This window comes from Heliangelus exortis, chromosome 3 (genome assembly GCF_036169615.1).
Source record: "Heliangelus exortis chromosome 3, bHelExo1.hap1, whole genome shotgun sequence".
Lineage (NCBI taxonomy): Eukaryota > Metazoa > Chordata > Aves > Apodiformes > Trochilidae > Heliangelus > Heliangelus exortis.
Genome location: NC_092424.1, coordinates 21421127 through 21448477, shown reverse-complemented (window position 1 = coordinate 21448477; position 27351 = coordinate 21421127). Strand labels below are relative to the sequence as shown.

General features: G+C 35.6%; 1 protein-coding gene across 4 annotated transcripts in view; it reads right to left on the bottom strand.

Annotated features, from left to right (window-relative positions):
• SYT14 (synaptotagmin 14) overlaps positions 1 to 27351 on the bottom strand; it is an 87593-nt gene that overhangs the window by 50720 nt on the left and 9522 nt on the right. For 2 of the 4 annotated variants that reach the window (XM_071739581.1, XM_071739582.1), the window contains exons 2-4: positions 27253 to 27300; positions 13807 to 13971; positions 8568 to 8783 (exon numbers count right to left, since the gene is read on the bottom strand). In XM_071739581.1, coding sequence (XP_071595682.1) covers positions 8568 to 8783; positions 13807 to 13971; positions 27253 to 27300 — 429 coding nt within the window. Of the gene's footprint in view, positions 1 to 8567; positions 8784 to 11600; positions 12896 to 13806; positions 13972 to 27252; positions 27301 to 27351 lie in introns of those variants that run through there. The other 2 variants (XM_071739579.1, XM_071739580.1) reach the window with 1 other exon arrangement.

Here is a 27351-nt window from a genome sequence, read left to right as displayed (position 1 = left end):
ATATTCTGTGGAAGTATTTCATAATAAGACATGTCTTGCAGTATAAATGCATCAACTGAATGATGCAACTGAACTGCAAGAAACTGCTCCCCTGTATCACTAGATATTACCATATTACCATAATACCAAGAAAAAAGAATGTCCACACCCAATAACTTTTAGACCACATTAGTACAAGAAATACCCAGTACCCAGTGTGAACCTTCAGAATCAACAAAAACACAAGGTCATCACAGAAGGGATCTCTTCTGCTGTGATCTGTACTACCTCTTGTATTTGTATCACAAATCAGTTCCACATTTTAGTTGTGCAGACCATCTATATCAAATGCAATGCCACAAGGAACTATTTCAGGCACAAATAAGTATATTAACTTTTCCCCTATTAATGACAGATCTCGATCCTTTCATAAATTCAAGATTCAAACAGATTCAAACTTACAAAAACATAATAAGTTTACAATAAAATGGAAACCTTCCTGCAATTATTAATGTATGATTTACATTGCTTCAGAGACATCACATTGCTGAGGGTGACTTTGTTCAAAGCCTTCACATCAGCGCAAAGGATATTTCTTCAAAGACTTCAAAACGCTGGCAGGAGGAACCTAATTTGTGAGATTGCTTTGCTCACTTCTGCACATCAGGAAAAAAAACCCTTTGCCATTGGAGGACAGTTTTCCCTCCTCTTTAGAGTTGCTATAGCTGGAAAAAGATTTTTCTTGTTGAAAATCTTATCATCATCATTTACTTTGAGTTTTGTCACTAGTATTCTTCTCTCAGCAGCAGATGACACGCATGCTGTAACATCTTTTTCCAGCATCTCTGCTCTTAATCATGGGGTAAATCTGTAATTTCAGAATTATTCAAATTCATTTCTCTCAAGCACTTTCACGTGTTTCCTTTTGTTGACAAGATATTTATTGTGCACAACTTTGATATGGTCTGTCTGGCTTTTCAACTCAAAATTCTCAATGTAACTCCATGCTCTTCCAAATTGTTTAAACTCAGACACAAATCTCCTTCACATTTAAGTCCCACGATTACTTCTTGCCCCGTCTACAACATTCCTCTAGAATACTACAATAATTCTGAATGACACCTGTAATTTCTACCCTTAAGAGTGAATTCTGCCCATTCCAGACCTCCAGATTCTGTAAACACTATGCCTGTCGGCCTTTAATGCTGGTAAAGAACCATAACCTCAAGATGATCACAGGCTAATATGTGAATTACTTATATGGAACATTTCTTAATCTCAGGAACCTTTAAAAAAAGACACAGGGTAACACTTTGGCACTGGGTTTGCATGGCAAGATTTTGGGGGTGACAAGTGGGGGGACACAGGGATGGCTTCTGTGAGAATCTTCTAGAAGCTTCCTCCATGTCTGACAGAACCAATGCCAGATGGCTCCAAGGTGGTCCCTCAGTTGTCCAAGGCTGAGCCCATCAGTGAAAGTGGTACCACCTCTGGGATAATATACTTAAGAAGGGGAAAAGAAAAAACCTGAGCAACTGTAGCCGGAGAGAGGAGTGAGAATGTGTGAGAGAAAGCATCCTGCAGGCACCAAGGTCAGTGAAGAAGGGGGAGGAGGCACTCCAGGCACTGGTGCCGAGATGGCCCTGACACCCAGTGGTGAAGATCACGGTGAGGCTGTCTGTCCTATGTAGCTCATGGAGGTCCATGGTGGAGCAGATTCCCACTATCCAAGTGGATACCCAGAGGAAGCTGTGATCCCATGGGAAGCACGTGCTGAAGCAGGCTCCTGGTAGGGCTTGTGGACCCATAGAGACAGAAGCCCACACTGAAGCAGGTTTGCTGGCAAGACCTATGGCCCCATGAGGGACCCACGCTGGAGAAGTCTGTTACTGAAAGAGTGTGACCTGTCAAAGAACCCATGGTGAAGCAGTTCATGAAGAACTGCAGCCCATGGGAAGGACTCACGTTGGAAAAGTTCATGGAGGATCGTCCCCCATGGCAGGGACCTCACTCTGTAGCAGGGGAAGAGCATGAGGAGTCCTTCCCCTGAGAAGGAAGGAGCGGGAGGGACAGCTGTGAAGGGGAAGGTAGAGAATCTGGGAGCAAAGTAATTTGAGCCCAGGAAGAAGAGGAGAGTGGGGGGAACAATTATTTGGGGAATACTGCTCTGAAGATCACTTAAGACTTGTCTTAGTTGTCTTTACTGCAGATGCTAGGAAAGAATTGCAATGACTGCACGATTTGAAGAACTAGATCTCTCCAAAGTTGCAGGGAATATTTTCTTTGAATAGGTATTATATTAGAAAAATCTCACAGGTAACCTGATAAAGACACATCAGAGAAAAATGTGTGGCTACCTTTTTCCTAAATACATTTTCTGTTGTATTTCTAATTAATTTCTTTAAACCACAACAGAGGTAAAATAAGATAAATAAATGCTTGTTATATCATAGCTTACGGTTAAGTTATATTTAAATTTTTATTCAACTAAGTTTCCAGTCTCCTAATCTGAATACCATTTAATCATTCTTATTCCATGCAAGCCTTTAAACCTCAGCAATGTACAGACAGACCAATTCTGAGAGACCCTTGTGACCTTATTTTGCTAAACATGATACAACCATACTGAGGTCCTCACTCTGTAATTTTGAAACAGAAAGTCTTCACTCACACCTGTCATGAAGTCAGGTCTGCTTAAATGCAAGGAATAATCACAGAAACTAAAATGGAATATATGACCAAGATATATAAATGACCAAAAATTACCATTTTATTTACTGATGAATCCATTCTGCCTCTCTCAGGCTGTCCGGAGTTTTCAGCTTAGCTTGATAAGTCTGAAGATGTAGGACCCTGCTTTACAGAAAGTATTAGTGATGAAATTTTCCACAGGTTCCTTTAACAAACTGGGGAGATTTACCTTCCTACCAGTTTGGAGCTAGTTATGAAAGAGTTTTTTTGTTTATGCTTGGAAGATACTGTAAGAAAATGTCTGTATACTCCAAATAGTTCATGAAAAGACTTTTCCCAAGACATGAAAACTAACAAAAAAAGAAAGAAAAGGCAAAAAGCTACAGAAAGAACCAGATCCAAGAGATTCCAGAAGAACAGTCGCCCTCACATGCAAAGATTGACATTGAGGAGCAAGGCAAACATATGTCCAACAGACACATCAACATAAAGTGCCGAAAGCCTAGAGAAGAATAAAAGTGGAGAAGATAAACTACAAAAATAACATCATACTCTACCTTCACAATATGGAAAAAGATGGATAAAATCCAGTAGCATATGCCTGCTAGAGCAGCAGATTCTCATTTAAGAGAACTTATGTTTTCTCACTGCAGTCTTTTAGTGCTTCCATATGTTTTCAAAAAACCTTGTGAAATGTAAGGCACTTGGGCCAATCTCAGAAATAGAGCCCTCGAACAAACATGGCTTGAGCCATAGGGCTTTATCAATTGAGAAGTTAGATAAGACTTCAAAATAGGCTGGAGCTGGAACCTGTGGTTGTACTGAGCTGGTAAACTACATCTAAATAAAGTACATCTAAGCATGCTAAGTAGGCAAGCGAGCTGACTACTTTTTCCATCATTATGTCACTTTGCCTCAGAATTGGGATCAATCCCCTTCCTTGCTTGCTAATCCTAGGACACTGCACTGCTGTTAAAGAGGTGATTTGGGCAAGACATACTCTAGGAACACCACAAATTAAATATATTTAAAAATACTGTTTTCTTCCTCTCTTCAGTTTTTCTCTCAACAGATTCAGAGAATCTAGATTTTAAAAGAAAAGGGCCACCTCAGGCTTTTGACTTTTTTTTTTTTTACATTACAATATATTTACTCCATCATTTCTAAGCTTAAAAAAATACCAATTTTAGTAATTGAATGCACTGCTTTTTAAAATAAATTACATCATGCTTGCCTGTGAAGCATAAAGATATCAAAGACACCACAATATGCCTATAAAATGCCTGAATATTTTAAAGTTCAGGAAGTAGCCACTACTGGAGAAAAAGAGGCTAGGTCAATAGTGTATTTTAAGTTTTTTCGAAATTGAGGTTATAAAGTACAGTCCATCTGCAGTCAATATAGATACTAAAAATATTTTCAATTACTAAAGTACAAAAAATAATGCCAATTTAATTTAAAGTTTGTAAACCGATAGACTTTCTTATTTAGATCATTAGTTCAATTCATAATCTAGTTGATACCATAAATATCTTATGGTTTTATTTTTGGCTTTTTTGTGCTGGTTTGAGGGTTTTTTCCTTCTTTTTGTTCTTTATTTTCTGAAGCAGATGTGTAATATCAAGCCCCTCTTCCAAAATATTACAAGTAACAGGAACACAAAGACAATACTACTTATTCAACAGAATGATAAGAGCATTTGAAATGGTAAGCAGTAATAAAAGAAGTAGGATGCACATTATAAAAAATGAAGTCCACAAGTCCACACAGTTATCAAAAAATACTGTAGCTATACAGGTTCTCTTTTCTATGGCTAACAGTTGTGAGCCATTTGTGCAAAAGTTGGAATTTTCAGGTGTAAATGTATCTTCTGTAAAAATTTTTTTTGCCATCTGTACTGTTTTACTCTTTTTTTTTTTTTTTTTTTTTTTTTTTTTTTAGGGTTTTTTTTTAAAGTGGTGTATTTTTTTATTTTTTTTTTAGGTTTTACTTGATTTTCTAATGAACGAGATTTTCATTAAGAGGCAGTTGGATAATTATCCCTTCTGGTAAGGGATCTCTGCAAATTTTGTAGATGTGAAAATGTACAATAGCTTGAAGTCTGTAGAAATACTTGCAAATAAGCACAACATCAATTTTTTTTAACATTTCAAATATATATTAAAACTCATCACATCAAAGTCCAGGTGCACCAAATGTGCTATACAAATATATAAAGTGGATCAGACACTGGTGATAAGCAGATGTTTATGAATCAAAATTTAAAAACCTAAATTTTATAGAATGAAGTGTTACTCAAGCATTACCTCATCAAAATACACTGATAAAACCATACAAAATATCTTGCTTTCCTAACTATTAAAAGCATTACACAAAATGCCATGTCAGTTCTATATAAATATGTTTAAAAGAAAGATTAATATGGCCATCTAGAGGAGAAAAGAATGATGTGAAAACATGCCACACACATTTTCAGGTTTCAGAATGAAATATTTTAGAGGCATGCAGGTAGAAAATAGACATAATACACTAATTACATAACTGATAATAAATGAACCTTAAAATAATATCAGACATTTTTATGATCTTAATAATGCAAACGCATTAAAACTTGTTTTTAGCAATGCAAGTAAACCTTACAGGTTGAATAAATAAAGACAAGGTATTTATGTCTCATTGAAAAATTTTGTGCTTGTACTGTTAAGTGCAGACACACCGAAACAAACAGATTTTGAAAGTGAAGATTAAAGTGCAAACATTTATTAGTGAAACTGTTTACTGACTCCTTCGAAAACACACAGGACACAGTTGCAAGATACATGTTATGGAGATTAAATGCTGCAGAGAAACTAACAGAATTATCTGAAAACGAAATACAACTTTTCACTGCTCATACTACTCTGCCTCTGATGGAATTTTTAATGATATGATCACAGAATGATTTACTAGCAGGAGGGAAACAGACATGAGACAAAAATGAGTTCTCTCCTCTCATCACTTCACTGCAACACTACCAAACCCTGGTCAACATATGGACTGATTGGTGCCTTAAGCTGTAAATACAGCTGGAATGTTTAAGTCTTAAAAGTACAAATGATAAAGAACATATGAGGAAACAAAAGCTGATGAAGTTTAATATATTGACAATTGTTTCTCATAATAAAGTACATAGGAACACACGGGCTGTTCCCCCACCACTACAAAGAATCAAGAAATGGTTCTGTCATTTGCCTTTGCACTTCTTATAAAAAGAATTCAACAGCCATAAAAAAGCCCTACTTAATGAAAAATTTCAGGATTCCTATGGCATCACATATGCTGTGAATTTATTTTGCCAATTAGAGCAGGAAAGCTTTGAATTTTTAAAAAATTACAACAAAACATCTCTAATGTTGATATTCTCCACTTGAAATTCTAGATTTTCAACCTCATCTGCTCAGTGAACTGTTTCTCTGAACACTGTAAACTGGTAGCAATAGCAAATCTCTCATTTATTTTTGACTGCAGGCTTTCTTCATGAGGTTTTCACCCTCTCTTTTCATCAAAGTTCTAGACTGGGCAGCTTTTCCTCTGCAATAATGATAACATATGAGGCATACTCTGTCTTTTCCTCTGTTCTCATTCATTTTATTATTATGCAAAGATTCTATCTTTCCTGTTTGAAATAATTCAGGAAGAACATACAAAGTTCTACTAAATATTTTGGTGTTCCAGCTTCTGGTCACTGAAAAGGGAAAGATACTACATTGTTAATCTGTTGCCAATACCACAAAATTATTTTTAATACTATTGAACTTAAGTTTTATTGAGAAAAACGGATTACAAAAATGAAACAAATTATCACTCTAATTTGCAAGCATTTTGCAGAAAACTGGGCAATGACTGCAGGCTAGCATTTCATAACATCACTGACTCTCCACTCCCTGTAATACATGGGAAGAGAACGCTCTCACAAGCAGCAGCAAGAGCAAACCACTGACAACATTAAGATTTTTTGGAAGTAGATTTATGTAGTGAAAAATTTATAACTTTCTGCGTTAGCATGTTTTGATAGTTCCAAACCCTGAATGTTCTTTCCTTATAATAAATTCCATCTGCACGCTAATTTTAGAATAAATATGTGTGTGCATATATATAAATGGCCTTTATGTCCAGTCAGCTTCCGAAATGGAAAGAGCATTTATAAGGGATAACTGATGGTGCCAGGTACCTTCAGCAATAGAAGAAGAAAAAAAAAAAGAAAAAAGAAAAAGAAAATAGTAACTTTCCTGTAAAATATTTGGACTTTCCGACAAGGCTTACATTTCAAGACTGGAGTTTTCATTCTCCAGAAGAGGATAAAAGTCCACGACTAAGAATTTTTATGATCAGAGAGGATGATAAGGAAGACAATTACTAAACAAACAAACAGAACTCAGCACAGGCTAGCACAAAGCCTTTGGAGCTTAATTCCTACAGGGCCAAAGTGAAAAGCTCAGGTGAACAGAGAACTTCTTGCTCAAAAGATTAACAAAGTAGGATAAAAAAAAATCTAAACAACTATGAAAATTGGAAGACAAATGTCACATATTCCTTCCAACATGAACTATTCTAAAACTATTTCAGCAACTGGGCCAAATATTTCGAAAACAGACAAGTACATTTTTCTGGTATCTGAAAGTAGTCTCCTTGTATAATTTTTACTTGGTACTATTTGCTGACAAATACAATTGAGTTTTCTATGTCCTGTTAATATACATCATCATTCTTTCACAACAGTTACATAACACATATAAAAAAATTAGTATCTTGGCTTTTATATTTCCCCTATAAATGCTGTAGATAGATATCAACAGATATTTTAAAAATATCAAAAAATGATACTTTCACTATCCTTCTTCCTTCTTGTCCCTTCTCCATCAGAGTGTCCAACACTTGGTTCTTACCTAACATCACCTCTGCATCTCCTTCCCTATTAGCTGGAACTCAGACTCCCAGCCTTCTGACAGTTTAACAGCAGAGGAAAGAACTGAAATTTCTGATGATCAGAAAAGACTCCACTCTGTGTCTTAATTTATAATTATGAATGGGCATGCACCCATTTCAAATTTCAGTGGTGAATACTTTTATATAATTCAATTACATCACATAGTTGAAAATGTAAAGAAAATACCAATCTCTAATAAACCTTTGCATTTTAACATACCAAAGGGAGACCAACAAATACCACACTGTGGCACAGCAGTGTCTATTAGAATTTGACTTCATGTAACTTCAACCAAAGCTCACTTTTCATGTAAGAAGGTGACAATAGTCAGAGTTCTCACAAGAAGCTATTTTCAAGCACAAAAAGCGTATTGACACAATATTGACAGAAAATTCTTAGCTACTACGCCAGGCTGTCACTCCAACTTAAATCAAGAAATACAGACCACAAAAGAAAACATCATTTGTTCACATCCAACCTTCAAGGCTATGGAAAAATTATATTAATCTAATCTTTGGTGGTTTCAAGACAAGAAAAGATACAGAGCAACCCAGTAATGCACACTGCAATGATCATATGCACCATAACTAATCCTGTTAACTTTCTTGTTATGACAGCTTATCAATAGAGAAACAAAAGGTGTTCTTTGTATTTATAATGCCATAGAATTTATCAAGAATGCAATGTTTCCTTCTTAAATCAGAACATTTTAAATTCCCCCCAAAAGAAAATTACTAATCATAAAGCTGTATGAAACTTTATATAAGAAGATAATTTTCAGTATTTCCAGAATAATGTTCACAAGGCTTTTTTGTTTTTTGTGGCATTTTTTGTTTGAGCATGCATACAAGTCAAGCTGTCCTCATCTAGGACTTAATTATCCAGAACATAATTCTGGAATTTGGAATAAAAGGAATCTATTAAATCTTACCTTCATCTATTGAGGCTTCACTACTGTATCCATCATATTCTGCAGACAGGGGACTATATTTTTGTCTGGTTTCCCACCCATAGTTTTTTTGCTGTCTGTTATCCACCACTGGCATCCTGGAACTCTGGGTTCTTGACAAGGCTTCATATTTACCCAGTGCTTCATCTTCACTCTCAGATGATGAACCATGCTGGTCTTTACTCATGTAAGAGTTGTCTGTTTGAATAAAACAAAGCAAATTGACTACAGCTCAAAACAGAAAACAAGAAACTAACCATAAGAGGTTATAATTGAAGATACTCAAGCTATTTCAATTAAAATAACTGTAATATTTTAAATATATACTCTTCTTCTAGTTGTAACTAATATGTGATTTTGCAGCTTTGTGGTTATTAAGTAAGAAAATGCACAAAATAGTTTATCCTATAAAGTAAATCCAGCACTGCTGCACTATAACATTTGTTTAGCTAACATATCACAAAAGCAGCTCTTGATCCTCCATTCCCAGCCAATCTTTCTTGTGAGAATGGAGTATAATACAGAAATAAAACTTATTTTCAAAGAGCAGCCTACAACTAAATCATCGTAGTATATTTATGTCAGTAGTGTTTAATATCACAATAGCAAATGGCAAAATGTTAGTGAAAGGTGTTTGCAAGCCCAATTTTATTTAATTTACAATAAACAGCTTCTTGTTCAGTAACTGAAATTAATGCAGAGTGACTCCTGGCAACAGCAAAAAACTTGCATGGAAGAATCTGCCTAGTTAATTCTTTTATACCAGTTCCTCTATAATGCCCATTCCTGTGGCCAACTTTGTCAAGTATATCTCAAGTATGACTTCCTCTCACAAGTCAAAAAATCATCTACATTTTTATTTCTGTAAAAGGAAAGTTTCTTCTTCCCATTTACAAATTTCAAATGGATTCTGTCCAAATTTCACATTGCATTGTGTCACATCTGTTCAGAATTTTCTGACATAAGTAATCTTTAATCTCAATTCTTCTTCTGAAACTTCCAGTGTCCTTCAGTAAACATTGGTATCAAAATCAGGGTAAGACCTGCTCTGTTCTTCAGCCCCTACAATGAAGCATGAAGGCAAATGGTACAGTAAGTAAATTTAACAAATAAATTATAAGTGTTTAATACGCCTTTTACAAAGAAAAAGCTTACAAAGATTTGCAATGTGGTCAAACTTACATATTTTTCATATCAAAAAACAGAAAGGCTTGGGGTGGGAAGCACTCTAAAAATCACCTAGTTCCAACTCCTCGTTGGGACACCTCCCACTAGACCAGGTTGTTTAAAGCCCCATCCAACCTCTCCTTGAACACATCCAGGGAGGGGGCACCCACAACTTCTCCGGGTAATCAATATGGGCATCTCTGACATGGGGAAAGTGCTCTGCCACATTTCAAGAACTTCAATATCAAAAGATGACAAAGCATCTTAGGTTTTTTCCATATTCAGTTCCTGCAAAAAGCTAAAGATTTTAAACCAGAGCTTAAAAAATATCTCACCAAGCAAGATATATTCTAGCTAGCTAATTTACTGCAAGAGGCTCTCCAGAAAAAGGCGACTCAACAGACTGAAATCTGCCACATAGAAAACTTCTACAGATTTCCTCAACTATAATTGAAGCAGGGCACACCAGGACTAACATATAGTGCCAGACTTCAGTATTAGACACATCGTTTATCATTACAAGAAATGCATTCATAACTATGAATTGTGTTCATTAATGAGTCTGCATACAGAATAAATGGAGTAGTATAAAACACGGTAGCAACATGTTTTAAAGAAATGCTCAAAGTCAGGGCCTCTAATAATCCACTGAGGTTTGCAAGCATTCAGAAGTTCTCAGTTATTCAGGTTTTTTTCCTCAAGTTTCTAGCACAAAAAGAATGAGGGTGTATACTATTATTACAAGTCATGAAACAAGACAAGAGGACTTAAAAATCTTATTAAACTGACAACACAAGTTATACATGCAAGTATTTTTAAAATTAACAATACAAATCTGTTTCAGTTTCTTGGGATAAAATAGCTTCTTGCGCATTATAAAAAATCCTCAGGGCTTTTTCTTCTCCTTGCCACTTCTCTTCTGATTTTTGTATGTTAGTTGCAAACTTGCCTAAGAGAATTAATGTTTGCATTAAAACCCTTTCTTTATTTGGCTAACATACGTCCTACTGAAAGCTATACTTTTGCTTATTAAACTACCATTTTTTACACAGAATATACCTTACAAATATTGTATTACATTAAAAAAATAACAGGTAAGATCATAGAAGCATGAAAAAAATCTCCTAAACATAATTAAAACCAAACACAAAATAACAACAAACCAAAACAATAAACCAATGTAAAAAAAAGCCAACAACACGAATAACTGAAATTTTCAAATACTAGAAAACACACACTGAAAAAAATCCCAAACAACTGAATGCGACTATGAAATCATTCATTTCTCTATAGAATCTCCAGTCTGTCCTGCTTTCTAAAAATTCACTATAAAACAGTCCAGTAAAAATTGAAGAGTTCACTTAACTGCCTCTTATCATTGAGTTTTGTCTTGAAATTATCTTACATATCCTAGAAATGCATTCTTAAGTTCTGCTATAATGTAAATGCAACAGAAGTTATTTTTTTCTTTATCATCTTATAACATTTTATGCTTTCAAAATACATAAAGTAAAAACTATTTTGACAGAACAAATGTTCATTTCCAGTATTAATTAATTCATAGTTTTCAACAGAAACCACACAAGGCACTGCAGAGAAGGTAAGAAAAACTATATAGAAAAAGAGAAGTTAGAACATGGCATTTACTCATCAGTTTCTTTAAGTAATATTTTAAAAAGTAATTAACTTCCAAGAGATATCAACATAATTAGAGAATGAAGCACTGACAACACAGACCTACTTTCATCCATGGGAAATGCTATTATTAAATGTGTAAATTAGGTGAAAAAAGTAGGAAGTATTTAAGTTTCAGGAAAGGCTGAAGAATGCAGATTGCTGACTCCTCACCTTTTCCTGCTGTCTTCTTTTTACATAGCTCTCCTGAATTCTTTTCTGATTTGTTTGAGTTTTTCTTTTTACTCACTTTCACAATTGTGGCTGACACTTTGTCTTCATCCTTTGATACAGATTTTCCTTTTCTGTCAAAAAGGGCTTTAGACTTCTTTTCTTTGACTTCATTAATGCAATTGGGGGGGTCATTGTGTGTCTTCTTCAAGATGGAATCTGATGATCTTTGCTTCTGTACTTCAACACGTTTTGTTTCTCGGGGAACCTTTGTTCTGTGCACTTCTTCAGAATTCTTAATATCAGTTCCAGGTGACCGTGGTTTGACTTTTCTATCCAAGTGATTTTTAGGATTATCTGATACTGCATTTAGGCAACTATTTTGGTCCCCATCAGCTTGCTCCATTGCAAATTTATTACTTTTCAGGTTACTGTCCTTCAAAAGTTCATCATTTACAAAACACACATCACCTCCTACTGCTTCCCTTTTAAAATGTCCTCCTACATTCTTCAGATCCTGAGGTACTTCTGTATCACTTAAATGATTACTACTATCTCTGCCTTTTAACTGGCACTGGGCTTTGTCTGCAACATGGTCAGATGTTGCATCTTCACTTGTACATTTTTTTACAAAACCTGATGAATTAGAATAACGAGTCTCTTTGTGTTCTGCAGTACCTCTCTTTGCTTTCATACCAGTTTCCTGAGAATGACTTAATGACATCGTTGTATGTTCCTCTCTCCCTTGCACAGGTTTATCATTCTGCATTTTTGAGCTTTCATCTTCCCCACGAAGGCCATTTATCATGTTTGTTACTTGTTCTGTTACTGAATCAGCTACACTGTAGCTGACTTCTTCAACAACACTGGTCAGATCCTCCACAGCACTGCTAAGAGTGTCCACCAAAGAGGACACAGAGGGAAGGCCCAGATTTTGGTGGAGGTTTCTGAAAAATGCCATTTTTCCAGCCTATCCAGTGACAACTTTTAATACAGAACAATCTTCTGTTTCACAAACAGATCAATTGTATTTCTCCAAGTTCAACTTCCGAGCTATTTTCATTTCGTTACCTTAAACTCAAAATATTTACCACGGGAAGCTGCAGCTTCGCTTTTTTCATTCGATATGCATTGAAAACAGTAAGAAAGCAGCAAATTAAATATCTTGAAGCAACCATCAGCCAGCAAAACTACAGACTTTCATCAACTGCAGCATCACCTAGCTATACTAAAATTGTCAAAAATATTTTTTTTCAAAAATAAGACAACTGCATGAGATGAAAATATGGAAGGTTTATTCTAACCTGCAAAGAAGAAGTTGTGAGACATTTAAATTACATTATTTCATCAATGTCACACTGAAACAAGCTTTTAACATAACAGCTGCACAAAACCATCATGGAGCATTCTTCACTGCAAAATATTGGTCATCTTTTACATACAGTATTTTGGAATATGAAGACTGATTTTGCAGCAAAAAGAAAGTTAAGATGGTGGACTTAATTTTCAGGGGACAGAACTTTTTCTGTCTCCAAGACAACTGAAAATAAAAATTTAGCTGCACCTTATTACAAGCAAGAAGGGAAGAAAACCTCTCAAATTTCCCATTATGTTCTCTGGTGCTGTCTCTTCCTCTCAAGCCAGCTAACAAAGCCCATTTTGCTTTCCACAGGACAAGAGTAGAAGGGTTTATTTTAACAACTCTCAATATAATTTTTTTTTTACATATCCTTAGAGACACTGTTCTATTAAAAAAGTTTGCTAGTCAAAGATAAAATGTCTTTAGCTTCTAATGTTTTACTTCTTTAAAATTATTTTCCATTTGAGTTAGGGCAAGACTTTCTCTCAAAGGTAGGTGAAGGACTTTAATATGGTGAGTGAAAACCAGATAAATTCACAAAGTTACTAGGGAAGATTTAATTATACACAGCTAGAGAATATTTAAAATATATTCAAGCATATTCTTATAATGCAACAGAAGTATCTTCCCATAAGTAAATGTCAACTCTTTGCTTATATAGCTGTTGAATTTCTGCGACTTGTGAATACAAAAGTTTCTTCATTTCCACATACTGAACAGTCAGGGGAAAAGTCAACATTCTGTATTTTCATCCCTTGAGTCAATTGATTATTGGTATATTTCAACACAACCTTGTGAAAATGTGCATTCTTATAATTAAGTTTCGTACACTACGTATCAGATACTTACAAAGTTTATCTTGTGAATTCTTTCTTGCAGTGTATCCTGAATCGAGATCTGGGAAACCACTAACATTTTCAAAACACATCTTCTTATTAATATACAGGAAAAGTAGTAACATGAGAATAATGAACACACCAACAGCAGACAGGAATCCAATTGCTTCAGGAGATACTAAAAGAAACAGAAAGAAACACGTTCTTATAAGTCTTGTAAAAATTTAACTCATAAAAGTTACAATATTTACCAGGATTTACCACTAATAAGTATTATTAAAGTTCTAAATATATATATGCAAGATATGTGAAAAAACACAGTTTAAATTTGAGTTAATGTTTAATACTGTTGTATGTCAGCATTTTTTTCTCTTCCAACCACCTCTTCCAAGAACAGAAAAGTATCTGGTTCTGATCTAAGGAAGGACTGACATTGTGAGTAAGACATCTGCTGGAGTACTAGGCTCCCTAACAAGACAGGGTCTCTGCAGAAAAGGAGAAGATTTGATAATCTATTGATGATCTTGGGATAGATGATTTTTGATAGAACATCTGAGAGAGAGAGTATGGGAAGTGAACTAAGAGAATCCCCCCTCTGCTTCCTGGATGAGGCTGAAGGTTTGGATACTTGGACTCAGGGACAACTCTGAGACAGTGCTGCTGAAGGAGGACTCAACCCATCCTGGTGAGACCATTGCCTCTGTCAGCCTTGTTACACCCCTCTCCAGCTCCTCTGCTCTTAGGGACCAGCTGGCCCTCGCTGCTCCTGGACAAGGAGCACACTGTGAATGAGAAGGGTTATGTTTCTTGTCCTGGTACATGTGCTATTTGCTTATAAACCAAGAGCTAAGTGGAACAGAGTTAAAGCACACTTAATAAAAAACAAGTAAAGGAAAAAATGTATAAAATAAAGAATAAGTAATTGCTATTAAAGCAGATAACTGAAAGTTGGCATCTTTTGGAGGGACAGAATCTTTCAAGTCCATCAGTACCTAAGTAACAACAACAGTAAAGCTATTTAAGGCCAAGATTGCCTAGGACATGTTTTAGAAATAAGAGATCTGGGAATGGATGTAGCAAATTGGACCAATTGTAAAAGAGTAATCAAGGACAGCTTATTTATTTAAAAAGAGACTGGGAAGAGAAGATACAGAAGTGTGGTAAAAAAAGAGGGTCTAAAAACATAAGAAATAATGAGTGAGCTATAAAAGCAGTTCAAGAACACGAGAGGGAAGATCTTTTGACAGAATGAATGCAGATGCCCATGGACTATAATGAAGCTGCCCTGCTCCATTAATCAAGGCTGAGAGAGTATCAGAGGAAAGACCCTTGTATCTGTATCTGAAAGACCTCATGTGGGAAGTTAAGAGTGACACAATTGCAAATTTTTTAATAAGTAGTGCAGGAAATTAAAGTGAAGGGTTATAGAACTATAATTCAATATTTGGGTGCAATTTATTAGAATAAAGTGATAGAATTCAATAATTAGTATTAGAGAACTGTCTAGATAGTGGAATGTTTACTTAATCTGTTAAATGGCTTATTAGTAGTGTGCTGATCAAAAAATAAAATTATAGCCTCTTGTATCAGTTATGTCTCAAACCTGCATTCTAAAGAGGGAAAGTGAAACCTTGAGGTAAGAGACACCTTAACACTGAGTGGTTTTGTGACCTCAACACTGAGACACATCTTTCAGCACTGAACATGGCTGCATTCATCTGGAGGAAAGGGAGAATTTCCCACAGCCCTTTCTTCCTTCTGTTTTTGCTGGATACTAAGTGTCACTCTACTCACTATCATAAATTCCATTCTTGGAGGCTGAATTTTTACTATTTAAATGAGATTTATCAGATTTATTAATTCTGTTTGTCAAGATCTGGGCACTTCACTTTAGGAGTATAATGCTGTGTGGCATCATCTTTCACTACATAAAAAGGAATGGGATTAAAGAAAAATTGGCAACATACTTGGCATTCTCAGAGGTGCAATAAAAAAGGACAAGAGGAAACAGCCCAAAGTAGCAACAAGGAAAATTCCAGTTGCAGATGAGGGGAAAAAACAACAGAAAATGAGGAGTTAATCACTGGAACAGACTACCTAGATCAGTTAGAGAATCCAGCTTTAATGTTAGCTCTGCTTTGAGCAGGGAGCTGAACTGTGAATTATGTTCCCAGGAGCTTTCCAAATTAAATTCTCCAAGCCTACATATCTCATGTGGGCTCATACATCCATGTAAAAGTGCTGACTGAGAAACACATTCAATTTCACAAGCTCCCCAATTTGTTTTGATGGCTGACAGGGAACATTTGTATTTGTGGTGCTGTTGTCAAATAGTCATACAGGTGTATTTCAAAAATCAGAAAAAGAAGATCTAAAGAAATGCACCCTACACCATCTCATAGGAATTGGCCAGATTTTCATTTGTATTTTGAGCTGGATGTCCAAACCTATCTGAAACTGCTAAAATTAATTTTTGCTTCGCTTTTCATCTCTTACCAGAAAAAAATCATGTAACATTGTGCCCTAGAACCCTGAAAATTTTTACACAAAAAGGAACATGCCAATAACTTTGAACCACTCATCCTGGAAAAATTACTAAAGAAATGTCAAATGGCAACCAAAGAAGTCTCAAAAAGACAAAAAGGAAACCCCAATTAGACTCAAACTTTTATTTAAGCAGTATCAAACTTGAGTAAAAAATTTTCTTGTTTTATTAGATCATACCAGAAAAGTTTGGGAAAAAATGAGCAACTCTCAAATATATTGTGAACACTGTCTTCTGAAGAACTGAAGGAAAAGCTAGAAATAAGTCAAAAGCTTCAAAATCTGACCATCACCTTCCAACCCACTAGAGCCCAAGAAAGAACAAGAAATATAAGGACACAGTGTAATAGGGCCAGAATAAAGGTATAAGAGAGTATAAAGAAGGGAAGCCTATAAGTACAGAGTATAAGAGATATAAGAGAAGGAAGCAGGCATGCAGTATTTTCAATTTCAGACAGTACAACAGAAATACAAAGACCCATAGAGTTAGAATTTCTCATCAGTATTTCAGAATTAAACATCCTGCTGCACCAAGCAGACCAAGAAGGTGATAAAACTGGAATTATATTTTGGATTATAGAGGAAAAGAAATTAAAACTTAAAAAAAAATAATTTCATTATCATGAACAAATAATCCCTTTGTTTATCAAAGACTTTGGTTGTAGATCCTACTAAGATTACCTCATATTCCCTTCAGAAGTCTGTTTGGAATGGCTTATAATTTAGTTAAAATCACTTGTTATGGCTGAAGTTTATGGCACCTCTGCCTCACATTGAAGGGGTTTTAAATTAGAAAAATAAAACAAGAACCAAAACCTGCCCAAATGAGACTACTGACCAAGAGCAGAAAACGTTCATTCTTCAACAAGTTCCAGTTCCATCACCTATTAAACACAGAGGCAGTGGCAGGAAAGGCAGGAATAAGAAAATGTGATTCACCAGACCAAAGGACTGGACAGAAGTGGCAGTGAAATGGTAGGTGGCAATTAGGTACAAATCAATGATGTCCAGTGAGAAAATGGGAAGTATGACTTAGAAAGAAAGTGAAACATTGGGATGGAGTACGCAGAACAAGTCGGAAAGGGGAGAGAAGACAGAAAAAACAGATAGGCCAGGAAGACTGGACAGATAAAAGATAATGGGACCACAGGTATTTCCTGATTGCTTTGTTATTGGTGCAGGTTCTCCTGTGTAACTTGGCTGAAATTCAGTGACAACAATGATCTGTGCAGGAGATAGAATGGAATTCCAATCAACGATTCACAATAAAAGATGGTGAATGATTTCTTCTGATAGGACAGACTGACTGTACATCTTCAAGAAAAGTGCACTTTCAAACACTTCATATTTGATCTTTTTAAACTGTAGGTTTAATTTTTTTTTTTCTTATGCTTCACTGTTCAGCAATCAAAGCTGCTTTGACCCATCAAAATATGTGCTTACTGAAGTTTACCACAACCTAAAAGTAACCTGAAAACACAATACTTCTGCTTTTTCTTGAGTATGTTCTGGATACTAATTAGTTAAAAAAGGCACCATATGCAAACCACACAGTTCTCTACAGATCCACAGTATCTGATTACATGTTTCTAGAGTAAAAAAAAATTGTTGGCTGATACCTTAACAAAAAGAATGAAACCTTAGCTTCAGCCAGACTAATTATTTACGTAATTCAGTGTGAACACAAGACTTGAAAATTATAGTTCCATGTCAATTTGTATCCATGTAGAGACTCTTAGAACGCTTGTTCACAGACTAAGTATATTATACAGTTAAAATCCTTTAGTGTATTAACATTACAAAGCCCGAAAAAAAAAACCCAAAGGAAATTGTACGTCAGTTTTCCACATAAAAACATGTACAGATACCTATCTAGTATCTTTATACATCACATTATTCATTCAATTACTTTCTCACAGTTTAATTGTCAAGCAGTTATACTTCCTGGACAGAAAAAAAAATTAAGTCCCTTTTTGCATATGAAATATATCCATGCCACATTCAGCACCAGAATTATTTTTATTCAAAACAAATTATCACTAATTCTGACCAGTTTGAGCATTAATTATACCATGAAAAGCATTTTTAAAACTCTCAGATGTTCCCAGTGGCTTCTTCAATGTTCAAAAATTAGTAAAGAGGCAATACTGTCTCACAGTCATATTTCAAATTCATATGTCCTACTTTTATAAATCTCATATTATCCTTAGTTCTTAAGAAAAACAATGAATGTTTGAATTTCCTAATAAAATAGCAGAGTTTTACAAATAATAAAAGAACAAATGTCTTACTACAGACTTAGTAAGTGGAATTGAATTGCTGGCTATGGAAATGGCATAGAAAGTTATCCTCATTACAGAAGTACTACATTAACATCCCTTTAATTCACTTTTATTATTATCACTAGAATTAGAATTATTAGAATGCAGTAACTTACCATCTCTTCATCTTACATATCAAATTATCTCTTTCTCTGTCCTTATTGTTGAAAAATTTTTATTTTCCAAAAGACTTTTCAAACTCTTCAGAAATTAATGGGATCTTTAAATAAGCACACCAAAATAATAAAAACCCTCAGACATATTAAAAAGCATTTAATATTTAAAATATATAATTAAAAGGCATTTCATGTCTTTAAAATGTATCTACATGCCCCAAGTGAATTTAATATCCAGCCAATTATTTTTGGAGCTCTTGCACTCCACATCATACTGCTCACTGAGCTAGTAATGTATAATGCCACATAGTGACTTTTTAATTATTCATTTACAAATGAAACACTATCTCTTCTGTGCACATATTAAATAACTAGGGGTATGATCCAAAGAACCCCAATTACCTTTAAGATCCTAGCAGAAAAACATATGAAATGAAAAATGTATACTTGCATTTAATTTATAACACATTTTATTTGCTTTTTGGTTTTGGTTTGGTTTTTTATTTCTGGTTTTGTGGGGCTTTTTTACAACTTGATCTGAGCTTTAAAATCCTTTTAAGTAGACAGGACTGTTATTTTGTATTTAGTCCTCAAGAAGTATTGTTTTTTGTTATCAAAAGCATGTAATGATGTAAACATCATAACATCTTGACATGACATGAAAAGAACCTGTGCTGTCCAGCTCAAAAATATTTTTATTCAAATGCTATTCACTGTTGCTTGTCACTTCATACCAACTTCCCAACCAGCACAAGAAATTAACACATGTTCAGGAAGCTGAACAAGTTACTGAACCACAAAATAAGATTCATGCCTTGATTGCTTTTCTCCATGCCTGAATTATTTATCTCCAAACAGCACGCATTTATTTCTCACAGAAAATTCATGTCATAATGAAAAAGACCAACCAACCAACCAACCTACTTCTCTGTACCTCAAGGTCAGCTAGGAAGTAAAATACTTTGGGGTCTGACTGATTATTCAACAGGAACAAGAACTGTACTTTTGTTCATGTCAGTTTACATGCAAATTTTTTTTTTCTTTTATGACTACCTATATAGCATGGTCTCTTATCTAAAGGCAACCTAAGGCTTAGCGCTCCTTCTAAACAGCTTTTATTTTACAAGGTAAAGGCAATACCCAAAGCTTCACAAATTATTATTATTATTAAAATAAAAAATAAATAAATTAAAATAAATTATTATTATTATTATTAAAATTATTAAAATTCACAAATTTAGCAGAATTATTATCTTCCCATGTGCTGGAGTACTTAAAGAAGCAATCACAAGTGAATAAAACCTACTTTACCCAGACAAATTGCTTTACCTACAAGGGGCAATATTTTATCCAGTGTTGTGTTAGAAGACTTAAAAAATTAAATATACAAACAAGACAAACTCTGTGGGCCAGCTGTCATTACTATTAGAATACATTCCCATACAAAAAAACAAAGCACTTTACCACAAAAATTGAGTAGCTGATGTTTCTGCCAAAAATAAATGGCAATGAACTCAGAATTCCCTCTAAACATTTCATTAAATGTGCCAAAAGACAAAACTCTAAGCTTATTTCCTGTGCTTACTCTTTTATTTTGTATTCATCTCTCTTCTTTCTCTAATGTAAAATGTTGGAACTATATAATTCCTTTCTACAAATTTACCTATTTCTTTTATGTCTTGCCAAAAAAGGAATCAAGAAAGTATTTTAGCTCAACTTAAAATATGCAAATTAAATCTCATCTATTAATGTTTTTAATTTTTTTTGGTACATTTAAGTAAGATTAAAACTTAAAGTTTTCTGTATAAAGATGCTGTGCCCTTCAATTCAAACTAGTAATCTCTTTCTTCTGCAATACAGACTTCTTAGCCCACTGCTAATCACTACATTTGTCAGCTTTTTATATTTTAGCCTAGATTAAAAAAATGTATTTGTCTACTTAAAATTAATTAGTGTCCAATTATGAACTGATTAATTACCATTTTCTTTGTACACTATAAAAGTAGCTTTAATTATCTTTTCTTTTAATGAAGAGTTTTTATTCCTACATGTGTAAAAAGAGAAAATGGAAGAAAAACTCAAATGGAAGAGAAGCCATAGATTGTGGAAGGAGGTGCTGGCTACTCAGGAGGAATACAAGACTGCTGTCCAAGAATGCAGAGGAAACTAGGAAAGCTAAAGCCTCCTTGGAATTAAACCTTGCAAGAGAGGTTAAGGACAACAGAAAGGGCTTCTTCAAGTACATAGCTGATAAAACTCACAGTACAGGCCCAGCTGAATGAGGTGGATGGATGATGGCAGATCAGTAGATGTAGTTTATCTTGATTTCAGGGAGGCATTTGAAACTTTCTCCCACAGCATCCTTGGACCTAAACTTTGTGGCGTGGGTCTGATTGGGCAGTGAGGTGATCAGGAGCTGGTTGAAGGATAGAAGCCAGGGAGTTGTAGTAAATGGGATGGAGTCTACTTGGAAGTCTGTTTCTAGTGGAGACCCTCAGGGGTCAGTACTAGGACCAGTACTATTCAATATATTTATTGATGGCCTGGGTGAGGGAGTAGAGTGTAAGATCACCAAGTTTGCTGATGACACAAAACTGGGAGGAGTGGCTGACACCCCAGAGGGCTGTGCTGCCATTCAGAGGGACCCAGACAGACTGGAGAGTTGGGCAGGGAAAAATTTAAAGTACTACAACAAGGGCAAGAGTAAAATCTTACATCTGGGAAAGAACAACCCCAGGTACCAGTATAGGCTGGGGACTGAGCTGTTGGGAGAGCAGCACAGGGGAAAGGACCTGGGGGTGCTGGTGGATGGAAGGATGCCCATGAGCCAACAATGTGCCCTTGTGGCCAAGAAGGCCAATGGCATCCTGGGGTGCATTAGGAGGGGGGTGGTCAGTAGGTTGAGAGAGGGTCCTCCCCCTCTACTCTGCCCTGGTGAGGCCACATGTGGAATATTGTGTCCAGTTCCTGGCCCCTCAGTTCCAGAAGCACAGAAAACTGCTTGAAAAAGTCCAGAGCAGAGCAACCAAGATGATGAAGGGAGTGGAACATCTCCCTGATGAGGAAAGGCTGAGGGAGCTGGGTCTCTTCAGCTTGGAGAAGAGGAGAATGAGGGGGGACTTCATCAATGTTTATAAATATGTAAAGGGTGAGTGCCAGGAGGAGGGAGTCAAGCTTTTCTCAGGGGGCACTAACAATAGGACAAGGGGCAATGGTTATAAACTGGAGCATAGGCAGTTCCATATATATTTAAGAATTTTTTCACTGTGAGGGTTGGAGCACTGGAACAGAGAGACCAGGGAGGTTGTGGAGTCTCCTTCCCTGGAGACATTCAAAACCCACCTGGACATGTTCCTATGTGAAATGGTGTAGGTGACCCTGCTCTGGCAAGGGGGATTGGACTAGATGATCTTTTGAGGTCCCTTCTAACCCCTAACTTTCTATGAGTCTACGAAAACGCACTCTACTTTGTATTCTCCACATTTGAACCCCTATAGGACCAGAAACAACATATACTTATCATGTTTTATATTAATGTCAGATTTATATCTTCTTATCTCTTAAATATCAGAAGTCACATTTTTCATTGTCAGCCAAATACATTGTCTTTTTGTTACTTCTTTCTCTTGTATATGCATACTAAAGAGCACCTGTGTTCCATCATTAGTCACAAAGGCAGTTTGCTGAATGATTTCTTTTGTTTCCCACAAGAACAGACAGAACATCTTGCAAAAGAAAAAAAAGAGCTTAACATTTTTTTTATACATCTGCACAACTCAGACCTTACTCAGATTCTTCATCTACTTTCCCATGAATTAAATACAAAATAAACTGCTGATCTAGACATATCACTTTTTGCATTTCTTCAAAAACTTTCAAATGAAAGGTGAAAGGTGAAAGAAACCTAAAATGATATGGCTGTAAAATTTCTGATTTTATGTCACTGCCATGTCATACAGCATTATATGTATCGAAAATATTAAAGGGAGTTTTTCTCCATTTACAGTATTGGAAACACTCATCACAAGTCTGTCTCATCTGTACAAAACGAAATCTGAATAAAGCCTTAATTAGAAGTACCAGTATGCCTAACAACAGCCAGTTCAAAGTAGACTAGCATCCTTCCTACAGTGCACAATACAGCTAAAAATGATTTTCTGAAGCCTGATCTTGAATTCCTTTTTTTTTGTATGTCCATAGCAAATCATCAAAATAGCAACTTAGCATAACCCTCATGACTCTCTGAAAACCACCTCTGTGTTAGGAAAATAGCCAGCCTTGAACAGAATGATTTAGAAAAAACTTGTCATCTGCTGCTGCTGTCAAGAACCCTAAGTGACTTAATGAATTGACTCAGTCAGTACCAACTGAATTAAGCAGGACTCTTCTTTCCTTAACCAAGTCTTCAGTTTGTTTTGTCAGGCAAGAAGTAAGAATTTGAATATGCGTGTGTGTAAAATAAACTTGCAGCAAACAATACAAATTAAAAAGAACTTAATTTATAATAAGAGCAAAAATTATCTTTTTCCTTTTTCCTATTTCCAGAGTTCAGCGATGCATAAATACAAAACCACACAAACACTTCAACCTCTTGGATATGTTGAACACAGGAATCACAATCTCAGTGCTGTCTCATCAAACTTTTGTAATAATTGATCGTACCACCTTAAAGTTCTTTTCTATGGCTAGAAAGTGACTTGTTCTGTATTTCAGCTATTAGATGATATTTAACAACCACAAATCAGGCACATTTTCCAGTCACACACACCTGTATTTACACATTTAGAAAATACCTCTACTCAAAAACTCATAAACTTGTTTTCAAGGCTTTCCAGGAAAGCCTGTAAGTCCCCTTACTCCTGATCAGATCTTTGCAGATTCTTCTCAAAAATGTGTGAATCTGCTAAAAAGAAACCAAACAAGCAAAACACTATAAAAGTACTATAATCCTTCTTATGCAGACTAGAACTGGACTAGCCACAGCCTACCTTGAGCAACTATGAAGCTGTAACATTAGGTGACATAGGAGCAGGCCCTGTGATACATCTTTGGTTATCAAATCTGAGTTATGCATTGACACTCTATTGGTATCATATTTACACTAGCAAATCTTTGAGTCTTATAAAACTAAAATTAAATCCATAAACCAAATCAAGTTTATTTAACAAAGATGGTTTACAGATACTTTTAAATACAAATGCACTGTTCCAAATACAAATGAAACTGTCTGCAGTCCCAGTACTGCAGCCTAGAGCATGTAAAAATCTGAAGATAATGAATTTTAAAATCCCTTCATGGTTTTGGCTAATTTGAGAAGTTCCAAACTTCAAAGAAAAAAATTAAAGTGAGGTTTCTAATTATTTTAACATCTGAGTGTTCTTAGAGCAGACATTTCCTTTTTAAGCTTTGGGGTTTGTTTTTACAGTTATGCCTCATATGTAGATACGAAGCCTTTACTAAATAATTTGAGCTAAATGGTGTTTTGCCACATAGCCTTGCAGATTTTTGTGGTTCCTTTCCACATCTCATCATCTGATACCATACAGTTCCTATTTTCTTAGCAAAAAAGAATGGGCAGGCAAGAAAAAAGAAATAAAGAAATGTGTTATTTTGTTAACCAGAAAGAAAAATTAACCACCAGCAACAGGTGTTCTTCAAGTCATATAAATTCTAATTACACTCCATCACTTGAAACCATAAGGTTTTCCTTTACATTATTCATAGAAGACACAGGCCTGTTCCCTTGCTTACCAGCTTTTCCCTTTTCCCTACTCAGTACAGGACAAATAAGATGGAAGATTGCTATTTATCATATTAGTTGCTTCTCAGTAACAATATACTTGGAAGGACTATAAGGAAAAAGGACAGACAAGCAAAGCAGAAATGGACACTGGACATCTTGAGGAACTGTAGTTACACTGGCTATTTACTACTAATCTTCTTTTCACAGGCTCTACATGGGCACTAACTGCAGTCACCTGGCAGTTGCAGTCTCCTACCATCACCTGGTAGAAAGCATCAGAGGCTTTCAGGCAAGTGACAAATACAGAACTATTTTGTCAAACACTTCACCAGTGCTCAAAGCCCTGTAGACAGCATTAGATGAAAATGAGTGAATGGATTCTAGGGTGCCAGGGTGTACTCTTACACCACCAAAAAAGGAGATGGGGACTGCAAACTTACCCTGCATCAGACAAGACTACAGGGAATGATCCATTTGTCAGTGCTGAATCCTTAGTTTGTTCATCAAACTTCCACAATGAGCTCACAGCACAGCTTTGCTTTCATGGCACACTTAAGAGATGGTGAAGGGGAAGACCTCCAAGCCACAGAACTTTTCAACTCAGTCCTGTATGTTGAAGTACCCAGGAGCACTAAGGACAGACCTGTAAGGTCTGGGTTGACCAGCTCCAGACTGCCAGCAGACAGGAATTTGCAGCTTGGAATTGATGACATGGAAAGACCTTTGTGTTCTGAGGAGGTCAATACCAATCTTGAGCATGTACTCTGATCCTGGAAAACAAGCAGGTCTGGATACCTGGCAAATAGAAGTAATCCTTGGGATCTGGGCCATGGGTCAGATGATAAAAATATCTTGAATGCATATGAGATGATGTGAAATCTTAGATAAAGTAACCAAAACACTGGAAGGTTTGTAGTATGGCAGCAAGAACCTTCTGCTTTATATGTATACTTGAAGTAGGGAGAGAAAACAAAAAAGAATGCTCTACACACTACAAGGAGAAATTTAACAGCAACATGGCTGGTCATAAAGGCACTCAAGGTTAGAATACACATAGAAAATCATCCGAACTAAAAAGGAACCTCACACGTTGCAGGCAGAACTAAGAGGATACTTCTCTTTTAATGACATTTATCTCTATGCTAATTTATAACCACTGATGCTGAGACACAGGTTCCATACAGATGTTATTAAAGAAAAATAATAATATATCATACCAATGACAAATGGAGATTAGAATCTAATGTTCAAACTTAACATAGAACCTAAAAAAAAAGCATCTTTTTTCAATTTAGTTTCCCAGCAGTAATGTTAAAAAACATCCAGCACTGCCTCCAAAAACACAGAAAAACTGCTTTTATTAAATCACTACAATACCCTGAAATAAATAGGGATTAGCAAGATTTATAGGTTTTGAACCTTTATCAGTAGGCTTCCTGAACTTCCCATGAGTTTCATAATTCAGAGAGAAAAACAGAGCCTGTTACAGAAGGAATACAGAGCACTGTGTGTACTGATCCATCAAAGTAAAAACAGACAGTAACAAAGGAGTTTTTAAAAAACAAAACCCAACAGAACATAAAAAGGAAAAAGTAACTTCCCCTATAAAATGAGAAAGAAGTAATAAAAAGGATCAAGTATTATATGATTCCCAGTCTGAAAAAAACCAGAAAATTGTTTCTAATTACAATAATGTCATATCCCATAAAACAATCAAGTGTTATTTTAATAGATATTTGAAAAAGATTGCTTGTGACCATAAAGTTGTTTTTAACCCCAAGTGATTGACTGAAGTCCCAAGTTAGGAGATATTAAATAAATGCTTTCTTAAAAATCCTGATTTTACTAAAACCATTAACTGGATGCAATGGAAATGAAGCTCAATTCAGAGACCAAACTAAACTGTACAATTTTTTGTCCTACCAAGTACAATGTGGTTTGACAACACTGTTGAGTCAGTCTGACACTTCGTTGCTGTACAGAGTCTTGCAGCCCTACTCCTTTCCTGACACACCTTCTTACTCCTTTGCTTTTAAAAGCACTGAGACTCTTCTGACCCAGCCCTGAGCCAATTCAAGGAACTAATCCTTGAAGACACCTTTTGCTTGCTTGCTTGTTAAGCCCAGCTGTCAGATCAGAACATAAGAGATTCAGCAGCAGTGCAGCACAAAGGAGCAGAGGGTTGGCAAAGGGACAGACAACAGAACTGTCTCTAGTCATTATATTACCTGGGCTGTTCTGTCAAACTCCAACTTCAATCACTGTAGCACCTATAAAAAAATCTTTTCTTGAGCACAGCTGTTTCATGCTCTATCAATTACCGGTTTTATTACAGTTATTTCCAAATAAGTTTGAGTCCTTACAATCTGAACTGAAAACAGAGAGACTACCAGTCCATTACACCATTAAAAAAAAATATCCTCACAATTTCTTACTATTACTAAGAATCAAACCATCTTAAAAATGTCAGGACAAGGCAAAGCTGAACTCAGCAATTTCCACATAGCTCACTGAGTACTGTAGGACCACATATTCCCTTCTTGTGAAAAAAATCTGGTTTTGGGGGGAATTTCACATTTTATTCCTTTTTTTTTTTTTTTTTTTTTCATTGACAGTGTCAGCATCGAAAGATTTTGTAACACAAAGATGCAACACTAAGATCCAGAGAATGTAAGACTGTAACAGTAAACTCACCAGTAGAATAGACAAGTTAACTTTCACAAACAACTGCTTACCTTTTCTAATGCAGATTAGCTCATGTACACCACAAGTTCGTTCTCCACCTATGCAGAAATAATTAGAAAATATTAACAAATAAAATGTACTTGGCTTCT